We start from the raw sequence: 12275 nt of genomic DNA on the forward strand, positions 1-12275 counted from the left end.
AAAAAGTCCCAGTCTATCCAACACCTCCAGATAACTCAAGCATGTCAACACAACCCAACACTCAAATCTATCACCTGATATATCTCCAGGCACTTGGCCCCCACAGCTCTGAGTGGTAGAAATTCCGTCAACTCACCACACTGATACCTGCTAATCCAGAGAGCATCGTGGTCTGGAGAAGGGTCCTGACCCGAAACGTCGCCTGTCCATGTCCTCCAGTAATGCTGCCTGACCCGTCGAGTTACTCCAGCACTTTGTGTCGATCTTTAGCCTCCAAGCAAGCCACTGCTGCACACTCTCCAAAGCCTCCACTCCCTTCCCTCAACGGGGCGACCAGAACTGCGCATGATACTCCAAACTCAGCCAAGCCAGAGTCCGACAAAGCCACATCATGACGTGTGAGTCCCTCGGCATGGAAAGAGGCCCTTCGGCCCGCCTTGCCCATGCCGACCAAGGTGCCCCATCTATACTAGCCCCACGAGGCTTCCTGACTCGTACTCAGTGCCCTGACCAACAAAGGCAAGCATAACATATGCCTTTTTTACCACTCCATTAAGACAATAGACAATAGATAATAGGTGCAGGAGGAGGCCATTCGGCCCTTCGAGCCAGCACCGCCATTCAATGTGATCATGGCTGATCATTCTCAATCAGTACCCCGTTCCTGCCCTCTCCCCATACCCCCTGACTCCGCTATCCTTAAGAGCTCTATCTAGCTCTCTCTAGAAATGCATTCAGTGAATTGGCCTCCACTGCCCTCTGAGGCAGAGAATTCCACAGATTCACAACTCTCTGACTGAAAAAGTTTTTCGTCATCTCAGTTCTAAATGTCCTACCCCTTATTCTTAAACTGTGGCCCCTGGTTCTGGACTCCCCCAACATTGGGAACATCTTTCCTGCCTCTAACGTGTCCAACCCCTTAATAATCTTATACGTTTCGATAAGATCTCCTCTCATCCTTCTAAATTCCAGTGTCTACAAGCCTAGTCGTGTGCGTGTGCGTGTGCGTGTGCGCATTAACGTGTGCTGCCACTCTCAGGGCGCTCTGGACTTGAACACCAATATCCCCATGTATGTCACTGCTGTTGAGTTCATACGCTCATCAGTGACAGGAGAAGAATCAGGCCATTCGGCCCATCAAGTCTACTCTGCCATTCGATCATGGCTGATCTATCTCTCCCTCCAAACCCCATTCTCCTGCCTTCTCCCCATAATCCCTGACACCTGTACATATCAACGATATATCCATCTCTGCCTTAAAAATATCTATTGACTTGGCCTCCACAGTCTTCTGTGGCAAAGAATTCCACAGATTTACCACCCTCTGACTAAAGAAATTCTTCCTCATCTCCTTCCGAAAGGAACGTCCTTCAATTCTGAGGCTGTGCCCTCTGGTCCTAGACTCTCCCACTGGTGGAAACTTCCTCTCCGCATCCACTCTATCCAGGCCTTTCACTATTCTGTAAGTTTCAATGAGGTTCTCCCCTCATCCTTCTAAACTCCAGCGAGTACAGGCCCAGTGCCCACAAATGCTCATCAAATGTTAAGGGTTTGCCATTAACTGGACACTTATTACTTTCTAAACTTTTCCCTTAATTGCTTTAGGAGAATCTTAACTTTGGCTGTAAAACAATTAAGCTGTCTGTGATAATGTTCAATGTATTTATTGTTTGGGAACATTTACTATGAAGCGATCAGGAACTCGATGGAAACTGCTCCCCACAGCATCGTAAGGACACAGAGTCATAGAGTGATACAGTGTGGAAACAGGCCCTTCGGCCCAACTTGCCCACACTGGCCAACAATGTCCTAGCTGCACTTGTCCCATCTGCCGGCATTTGGCCCGTATCCCTCCAAAACCTGACAAATTCATATACCTGTCTAATTGTTTCTTAACCGTTGGGATAGTTCCAGCCTCAACTACCTCCTCTGGCAACGTGTTCCATACACCCACCACCCTCTGGGTGTGACCTCTTGGGTGGTAGCGTAGCGTGAGCTGTGAGGAAGATGCTATGAGGTTGCAGGGTGACTTGGACAGGTTGTGTGAGTGGGCGGATGCATGGCAGATGCAGTTTAATGTGGATAAGTGTGAGGTTATCCACTTTGGTGGTAAGAATAAGAAGGCAGAGTATTATCTGAAATGGTGTCAAGTTAGGAAAAGGGGACGTACAACGAGATCTGGGTGTCCTAGTGCATCAGTCACTGAAAGGAAGCATGCAGGTACAGCAGGCAGTGAAGAAAGCCAATGGAATGTTGGCCTTCACAACAAGAGGAGTTGAGTATAGGAGCAAAGAGGTCCTTCTGCAGTTGTACAGGGCCCTAGTGAGACCGCACCTGGAGTACTGTATGCAGTTTTGGTCTCCAAATTTGAGGAAGGATATTCTTGCTATTGAGGGCGTGCAGTGTAGGTTTACTAGGTTAATTCACGGAATGGCGGGACTGTTTCCTAGTAAACCTACGCTGCATGCCCTCAATAGCAAGAATGTCCTTCCTCAAATTTGGAGACCAAAACTGCACACAGTACTCCAGGTGCGGTCTCACTAGGGCCCTGTACAACTGCAGAAGGACCTCTTTGCTCCTATACTCAACTCCCCGTGTTATGAAGGCCAACATTCCATTGGCTGTAACATGGTGCCCAGAACTGAACACAATACTAAATGCTGACTCACCAACGTCTTATACAACTGCAACATGACCTCCCAACTTCTGCACTCGGATGTTTACTCAGAACTGCTGTACTACGGAGCTCAAAAGGGGAAGGTAGCATTTATAACTTTTATCTTTCATACCATTGGCCAGATGTCAAAATACGGTTCGGATCTGTTGGTGTCCTGTGATGTGTGGGTGCGGTGTTCATGAAAGCAGCCAATTTTACCAATGAGGTAATGGTGTGGGGAGGGGAGGGGAGTTTTTATTGAAATTTGGAGGGCAAGGGGGGGGGGGGTGGAGGAGGAAGGAATGAAGAGGGGGAGATGGCGATGAGGGAGGGGAATGCAAGGTTGAGAAAGGAAGCCGGTTCAGAGAAGGGTGAGGCGAGGGGGAGGAAGGGTGGGTTGTGGAGGGAGAGAGATTCGAGGAAGGACGTCCTTGCTATTGAGGCAGTGCAGCGTAGGTTCACCAGGTTAATCCCCGGGATGGCGGGACTGTCAGATGAGGGAAGATTGGAAAGACTGGGCTTTGTATTCACTGGAGTTTAGAAGGATGAGAGGGCATCTTATAGAGACGTATAACATTATAAAAGGACTGGACAAGCTAGATGCAGGAAAAATGTTCCCAATGTTGGGGGAGTCCAGAACCAGGGGCCACACAGACTAAGAATAAAGGGGAGGAAATTTAAAACTGAGGTGAGAAGAAACTAAAAGACTCTGTGCATCTATTCCTCTCATGATTTTGTACACCTCTATAAGATTTCCCCTCATCCTCCTGCGCTCCATGGAATAGAGACCCGGCCTGCTCAACCTCTCCCTGTAGCTCACACCCTCTAGTCCTGGCAACATCCTCGGAAATCTTTTCCGAACCCTTTACAGGTTAGATGGTAGGTTGAGGCAGGAAGGCGGAAGACATATGAATGACTGTCATATGTTGAAAGGCTGGAGGGGCTAGGCTTGTATACACTGGAATTTAGAAGGATGAGAAGGGATCTTATCGAAACATATAAGATTATTAAGGGGTTGGACACGTTAGAGGCAGGAAACATGTTCCCAATGTTGGGGGAGTCCAGAACCAGGGGCCACAGTTTAAGAATAAGGGGTAGGCCATTTAGAAACGGAGATGAGGAAAAACTTTTTCAGACAGAGAGTTGTAAATCTGTGGAATTCTCTGCCTCAGAGGGCAGTGGAGGCCAATTCTCTGAATGCATTCAAGAGAGAGCTAGATAGAGCTCTTAAGGATGGCGGAGTCAGGAGGTATGGGGAGAAGGCAGGAACGGGGTACTGATTGAGAATGATCAGCCATGATCACATTGAATGGTGGTAATGGCTCGAAGGGCCGAATGGCCTCCTCCTGCATCTATTGTCTATTGTCTGAGGAGAAGATAGATGGTGCAAGGAGGCAGGAGGGAGAATGGAAGGCAGAAAGGATGGATGGGGGGGGGGGGGGGGGGAAATGGAGGTAAGAAGGCCGACCAAGAAAGGAGGGATGTGGGGATGAAGAGGAAATGGAGGAAGGGAAGGGAGAGGTCGGGGGAAGCGGTCTTGCCCGCTACGTAAAGGGGTCAACCTGAAGTCTCCATTTTACCTGATCAAGTGATAACTGTGAGAAGCCAGAGTGCAGCACACAGAGAGAGAGAGAGAGTGAAGGCGAGGAGGAGAGAAAAGGAGAGGAAAAAGAACAGGAAGATGTCATCAGTGAGAGGGAAGGAAGGGAACACTGTAGAGATGAACTCACGGAGCAAATGGAGTAACGTTCAACATCTCCAAACTCACTGGGAGACATTTCCAATCGAACAAAATTTAGATCTATGTGTCGGAAGGAACTGCAGATGCAGGTTTGCACCGGAGACAAGACACTAAATGCTGGAGTAACCCAGCGGGACAGGCGGCATCTCTGGAGAGAAGGAACGGGTGACGTTTTGGATCGAGACCCTTCTACAGACGAAGAACCTGGAGAAGGGTCTCGACCCGAAACGTCACCTATCCCTTCTGTCCGGAGATGCCGCCTGACCCGCTGAGTCGCTCCAGCATTTTGTGTCTTTCTTCCGAAAAAAACAAGAATCTATTTTACTTTCATTCCTTCTCAAACGAAGAATTATCTTGAGTTATCTACCCTCGAGGTGGAAATTTGTTGAACGTTACCCAGGAACATTCTTTTATCACTTGATGTAAAGTAAATGGTCAATCCCTAAACCCAGGGGCTACACATGACATGGCTTCATGAGCGTTCCTAGGCCCCACTCCACCCAGCGTCGCTGAGTCAGGACCTCCCAACTACCACCTCCCTCTGCTTCACTCCACACAGTGCAGTGGTTCGATGGGAGATGGTTCGGGGGGTGGGGGAGACCGGGTCAGGCCTGGTCATTGACTGCAGGCCGAAGCAAGCAACCTCCACATTTTGGGACCACACGAGTTGCAGAGAGTGTACGCCACTTAGGGTTGCCAACTTTCTCACTCCCAAATAAGGGACAAAAGGTGACGTCACCGCCCCCGCGCCCCACGTGACCTCACCCAGCCAGCGGTCACGTGCTCCCGCTCCACCAACAGCAGTCGCCCGGGCCGGGAGGCGGGTTGCTACACAACCTCCGTTAGGCAGCACCCGGGCCTCCGGGCCTACACTGCCCAGGCCTACAGCGGCCCCCGGGCCTACAGCGTCCGGGCCTACAGAGTCCGGGCCTACAGAGTCCGGGCCTACAGAGTCCGGGCCTAGAGCGTCCGGGCCGACAGCGCCCCCTGGGCCTAATAGAGGACAAGGTCGATCCCGTATGGTCGGGACAAACCAATTTAGCCCAATATGCGGGATGTCCTGGCCAATACGGGACAGTTGGCAACCCTAATGCCACTGCTGGCTCAGAGGCCAGCCCTGCAGCAGGAGGAACCCATTGGTGGAGCGGCCACCGTTGGTGGAGCGGGAGCACGTGGCCGCTGGCTGGGTGAGGTCACGTGGGGCGCGGGGCGGTGACGTCACCTTTTGTCCCTTATTTGGGAGTGAGATAGCTGGCAACCCTACTCAGGCCCAACTATAGGCCCAAAGGTTAGGCACAGTTCACAGACCCAAGGGTCAGGCCTAGTTTGTGAAGCCCAGTCTGTAAGCCCAAAGGTCAGACCCAGTTTGTAGGCCTAATGGGTCAAGGTCAATCTGTAGGCCCAGGCCTAGGCCTAGTTTTTAGGCCCAAGGGTCAAGCCTAGTTTATAGGCCAAAGGCCCAGCCTAGTTCGCAGGCTCAGACTCCAACAGAAGCCCAGCCCCACCACACCATCTTCCCATTGCAACCCTGAGACCACAATGGACGTAACTCTGACCTACGATATAAAACCGGGCTCGGGTAACGGCCCCTCCCCAGCGTAAAACCTGGGACAATTATTCAACAGCCCAACGGCGAGGACAAATATCAAAACAGAAAACACTGGAGATATTCAGCGGGTCAGGCAGCAAATGTGGGGAGAGAAAAACACAGACATCGTTTCAGATGGAAGACCTTGCAACAGAACCGATGAAAGTGTTCCCCAGCAGAAACCATCTCGGTTCAGCTCCATTTCTCTCACCACAGATGCTGCCTGACCCGCTGAGACTTATCGACATCTTCCACAACGGATTGCTGTTGGATTACAGGTACCAAGTTGAATGGACAAAGCAGGTTGGTGCACATCGACACGGAGGGAGATACAAAACGTTAGCCCATGGATAGCACGAGGAAGACCGACTTTCACACACACACACACGCACGCACGCACGCACACACAGACACACACACACACAACACACACACAGACACACACACACACACACACACACACACACACAACACACACACACACGCATACAACTCACACACGCACACACGCACGCACACATAGACACACACACAGACAGACACACGCAAACACACACACACACACACACACACACACAGACATACACACACACACACACACACACACACAGACACACAAACACAGACACACACACACACACAACACACACACAGACACACACACACAGACACACACACACACACAACACACACACACACAGACACACACACATACAACTCACACACAGACACACACACGCAAACACACACACACACAGACATACACACACACACACACACACACACACACACACACAGACACACACACACACACACACACACACACACAGACACACACACACACAGACACACACAGACACACACTCAGACAGACACGCACACACACAGACATACACACACACACACACACACACACACACACACACACACACACACACACACACACACACACACACACACAGACACAGACACACACACACACACACACAGACACACACACACACACACACACACACACAGACTCACACACACACACACACGCAAAACAGACAGACCGACCAGCACACCCAGTGGGAGAGGCGGTGGACACACACCACCACTTCTGAGACAAGGGGGGCCAAGGGAAGGGGGTTTGGTCCACAGGGGTTGTACACAACGGGAATGAACAGGGACTGGATTCTCTGGAGGACAATGAATTGGAAGCTCAACCTTGGAGAGTAGTAATCAATGTCTGATAACAAGCAACTGCAGACGCAGTTGGCAAACTGCCAACTCGAGCCCCACTCCCACGCACCCTTAGTCCCAATTTCTCGGCCTCACCAACCCTCCTCTTGTTCCATCCAAGGACCCAAACAGTCTTCCCAGGTGAGACAGAGGTTCACCTGCACATCCTCCAACCACATCTATTGTATCCGCTGCTCTAGATGTCAACTTCTCTACATCAGCGAGACCAAGCGCAGACTCGGCGTTCATTTCGCTCAACACCTCCGCTCAGAGAGATAGACCAGCCACCATTGAACGGCAGAGTAGACTTGATTTATTATTATTATTATTTAATAGGTGCAGGAGGAGGCCATTCGGCCCTTCGAGCCAGCACCGCCATTCAATGTGATCATGGCTGATCATTCTCAATCAGTACCCCATTCCTACCTTCTCCCCATACCCCCTGACTCCGCTATCCTTAGGAGCCCTATCTAGCTCTCTCTTGAATGCATTCAGAGAATTGGCCTCCACTGCCTTCTGAGGCAGAGAATTCCACAGATTCACAACTCTCTGACTGAAAAAGCTTTTCCTCATCTCAGTTCTAAATGGCCTACCCCTTATTCTTAAACTGTGGCCCCTTGTTCTGGACTCCCCCAACATTGGGAACATGTTTCCTGCCTCTAACGTGTCCAACCCCTTAATAATCTTATACGTTTCGATAAGATCTCCTCTCATCCTTCTAAATTCCAGTGTATACAAGCCTAGTCGCTCCAGTCTTTCAACATACGACAGTCCCGCCATTCGGGAATTAACCTAGTGAACCTACGCTGCACGCCCTCAATAGCAAGAATATCTTTCCTCAAATTTGGAGACCAAAACTGGACACAGTACTCCAGGTGCGGTCTCACTAGGGCCCTGTACAACTGCAGAAGGAGCTCTTTGCTCCTATACTCAACTCCTCTTGTTATGAAGGCCAACATTCCATTGGCTTTCTTCACCGAGGGGGCAGGTGAACTACTCTCGGAGCTGGGAATGAGATGGAGGACAGGGCGATGAGCAGCAACATGGTGACACAACGAACACGGCACAATGATCGTGGGGACCTCCGCTCACTTTTGCAGGATGAAGATGCCGATCACGATGGTGGCGGAGATGATGTCCGAGGTGATCCACAGGGTGACGTACTCATCTGGTTGCTGAGGGGGAAGAAAATGGGTGGCGTTACATCTCCGGTCTCCAACACTGCTGGTGGGGATATCATATCATATCATATCATATATATACAGCCGGAAACAGGCCTTTTCGGCCCTCCAAGTCCGCGCCGCCCAGCGATCCCCGTACATTAACACTATCCTACACCCACTAGGGACAATTTTTACATTTACCCAGCCAATTAACCTACATACCTGCACGTCTTTGGAGTGTGGGAGGAAACCGAAGATCTCGGAGAAAACCCACGCAGGTCACGGGGAGAACGTACAAACTCCTTACAGTGCAGCACCCGTAGTCAGGATCGAACCTGAGTCTCCGGCGCTGCATTCGCTGTAAAGCAGCAACTCTACCGCTGCGCTACCGTGCCGCATAGTTCCGTTTGAGATGATAGGCGCTAAACGCTGGAATACCTAGGCCCGGGGTTCCCAAATCTTTTCGTCCCGTTTACCCCTTTGCAACTTTTCGAAAGTAAATTTACCCCCACCCTGCTTTGTTCAGCAATTCGAGTTTTCACACTTCTCCAACAATAAAGCAACCGACACTGGGGAAATTTTAAAATACTGTTTTTAACCATTATTATTTTAAGTTCAAATAACAATAATAAAAGCACCTAACTGTGTTATTTCACTTATTTATGGACAGCTAATGATGAACAGATACTGTGTATACCAGAACCAAACGCAGTCAGCCAATATGTACAAATCCAGAATCAACAAATTTACCCCCTGGGCAGGCAAAATTTACCCCAATTTTGGGAACCCTTGATCTAGGCGGTCACGGTGGCGCGGCGGTAGAGTTGCCGCCTTACAGCGAAATGCAGCGCCGGAGACCCGGGTTCCATCCCGACTGCGGGCGCTGTCTGTACGGAGTTTGTACGTTCTCCCCGTGACCTGCGTGGGTTTTTTCCGAGATCTTCGGTTTCCTCCCACACTCCAAAGACGTGCAGGTTTGTAGGTTAATTGGCTTGGTGAATGTAAAAATTGTCCCCAGTGTGTGTAGGATAGTGTTAGTGTGCGGGGATCGCTGGCCGGCGCGGACAGGGCGGGCCGAAGGGCCTGTTTCCGCGCTGTATCTCTAAAGTAAAGCGGGACAGGCAGCATCTCCGGAGAGAAGGAATGGGCGACGTTTCAGGTCCGTGACCCTCCTTCAGACAGTTTAGTTTAGTTTAGAGATACAGCGAGGAAAAAAACAGGCCCTTCGGCCCACCGGGTCCGCGCCGACCAGCGATCCCCGCACGCTAACACTATCCTGCGCACACTAAGGACAATATACATTTACACCAAGCCAATTAACTGACAAACCCGTACGTCCTTGGAGTGTGGGAGGAAACCGAAGATCTCAGAGTAAACCCACACGGGTCACGGGGAGAAGGTACAAACTCCGTACAGACGGCGCCCATAGTCGTGATCGAACCCGGGTCTCTGGCGCTGTGAGGCGGCAACTCTACCGCTGCGCCACCGTGCCCCCCACATTACTGGAGTTTATCTCGCACTAAACATTAATCCCTTTATCCTGTATCTGTAAACTGTGGATGCCTTGAATGTAATTATATACTGTGCAGTCTTTCTTAAATTAAAACTAAACCTAGACTCACCATCATCCAGTTAGGCGTCTGTACTTTGGTGAGGAGCTGACAGGCGTCAGAGGTAACCGACTGTACTCCAGCACACCACAACACAGACAGTAGCCAGGGCTCGTTCACCAGGTACAGATTGGTGCTGATGTTCCTCGAAGCGTAATCCCTGCAGGCAAAAGCGCGATCATGAGTGGGTCCCGCCTGGCGGAACGAAGGAGATAAAATGGTAGCCAAGTGGCGGCACGGTGGCGCAGCGGGTAGAGTCGCTGCCTCACGGCGCCAGGGATCTGCGGTTCGATCCTGACCCCGGGTGCTCCGGTGTCTTTTACGTCATTAAAAAAGGACTACAGACTACTTTGGACTAAAGGACTGCTTTGGTAGGTTTCATATGAAGAAAGACTGGATTTTCATATGAAGAGAGACTGGATAGACTCGGTTTATTCACAAAATGCTGGAGTAACTCAGCAGGTCAGGCAGCATCTCGGGAGAGTAGGAATGGGTGACGTTTCGGGTCGAGACTGGATAGACTCGGCTTGTACTCGCTGGAATTTAGAAGATTGAGGGGGGATCTTATAGAAACTTACAAAATTCTTAAGGGGTTGGACAGGCTAGATGCAGGAAGATTGTTCCCGATGTTGGGGAAGTCCAGAACAAGGGGTCACAGTTTAAGGATAAGGGGGAAGTCTTTTAGGACCGAGATGAGAACGTTTTTTTTCACACAGAGAGTGGTGAATCTGTAGAATTCTCTGCCACAGAAGGTAGTTGAGGCCAGTTCATTGGCTATATTTAAGAGGGAGTTCGATGTGGCCCTTGTGGCTAAAGGGATCAGGGGGTATGGAGAGAAGGCAGGTACAGGTTACTGAGTTGGATGATCAGCCATGATCATATTGAATGGTGGTGCAGGCTCGAAGGGCTGAATGGCCTACTCCTGCACCTTCTTTCTATGTTTCTATGTTTCTATGTTTACCAAAGATAGGCTCAAAGTGCTGGAGCAACTCAGCGGGTCAGGCAGCATCTCTGGAGAAAATGCACAGGTGACATTTTCTTTTTCTTTTTTCTTTTCTTTTCTTTTTTTACTTTTACAATAGGTGCAAAAGGAGGCCATTCGGCCCTTCGAGCCAGCACCGCCATTCACCGTGATCATGGCTGATCATCCACAATCAGTACCCCGTTCCTGCCTTCTCCCCATACCCCCTGACTCCGCTATCCTTAAGAGCTCTATCTAACTCTCTTCCAGAGAATTGGCCTCCACTGCCTTCTGAGGCAGAGAATTCCACAGCTTCTGAGGGAAGAAGTTTTTCCTCATCTCCGTTCCAAATGGCCGACCCCTTATTCTTAAAAGTGTGGCCCCTGGTCCGGAAGGTCCCGACCCGAAACGTCACCCGTCCGTGGTCTGCCTGACCCGCTGAGTTACTCCAGCACTTTGTGTCTTTTAAATGCTGTTATAGTTCCTGCTTCAATCATATAGGTTTTGATTTACCTGTTCCGTACACCCACCTCTGTGTGAAAAAGTTGCCCCTCGTGTTTCCATTTAATCCTTCCCCTCTCAATGCACGGTGGCGCAGTGGTAGAGTTGCTGCCTCACAGCGCCAGATTCACAACTCTCTGGGTGAAAAAGGTTTTCCTCATCTCAGTCCTAAATGGCCTACCCCTTATTCCTATACTGCGACCCCTGGTTCTTGACTCCCCCAACATCGGGAACATTTTTCCTGCATCCAGCCTGAATGATCCCTTAAGAATGTTATATGTTCCTATTAGATCCCCTCTCATCTCAGAGTGTAGGAGTAATGAGGTCCTTCTGCAATTGGAAAGGGCCCTGGTGAGATCGCATCTGGAGTATTGTATGCAGTTTTGGTCTCCTAATTTGAAGAAGAATGTCTTTGCTATTGAGGCAGTGCAGCGTAGGTTCACCAGGTTAATCCCCGGGATGGCGGGACTGTCATATGAGGAAAGATTGGAAAGACTGGGCTTGTATTCACTGGAGTTTAGAAGGATGAGTGGGGATCTTAGAGAGACGTATACAATTATAAAAGGACAAGCTAGATGCAGGAAAAATGTTCCCCATGTTGGGGGAGTCCAGAACCAGGGGCCACACAGTCTAAGAATAAAGGGGAGGCCATTTAAAAGTGAGGTGAGAAAAAACTTTTTCACCCAGAAAGTTGTGTATTTGTGGAATTCTCTGCCACAGAGGGCGGTGGAGGCCAAATCACTGGATGAATTTAAGAGAGAGTTAGATAGAGCTCTGGGGGCTAGTGGAATCAAGGGATATGGGGAGAAGGCAGGCATGGGGTACTGATTG

General features: G+C 50.1%; 1 protein-coding gene across 4 annotated transcripts in view; it reads right to left on the reverse strand.

Moving 5' to 3' along the window:
* Window positions 1-12275, reverse strand: part of gdpd5b (glycerophosphodiester phosphodiesterase domain containing 5b) — a 158121-nt gene that overhangs the window by 12283 nt on the left and 133563 nt on the right. For 3 of the 4 annotated variants that reach the window (XM_078401983.1, XM_078401984.1, XM_078401981.1), the window contains exons 13-15: window positions 9995-10142; window positions 8302-8384; window positions 4237-4251 (exon numbers count right to left, since the gene is read on the reverse strand). In XM_078401983.1, coding sequence (XP_078258109.1) covers window positions 4237-4251; window positions 8302-8384; window positions 9995-10142 — 246 coding nt within the window. The remainder of the gene's footprint in view (window positions 1-4236; window positions 4252-8301; window positions 8385-9994; window positions 10143-12275) is intronic. The other variant, XM_078401985.1, reaches the window with a different exon arrangement.

This window comes from Rhinoraja longicauda, chromosome 7 (genome assembly GCF_053455715.1).
Source record: "Rhinoraja longicauda isolate Sanriku21f chromosome 7, sRhiLon1.1, whole genome shotgun sequence".
Taxonomy (NCBI): domain Eukaryota; kingdom Metazoa; phylum Chordata; class Chondrichthyes; order Rajiformes; family Arhynchobatidae; genus Rhinoraja; species Rhinoraja longicauda.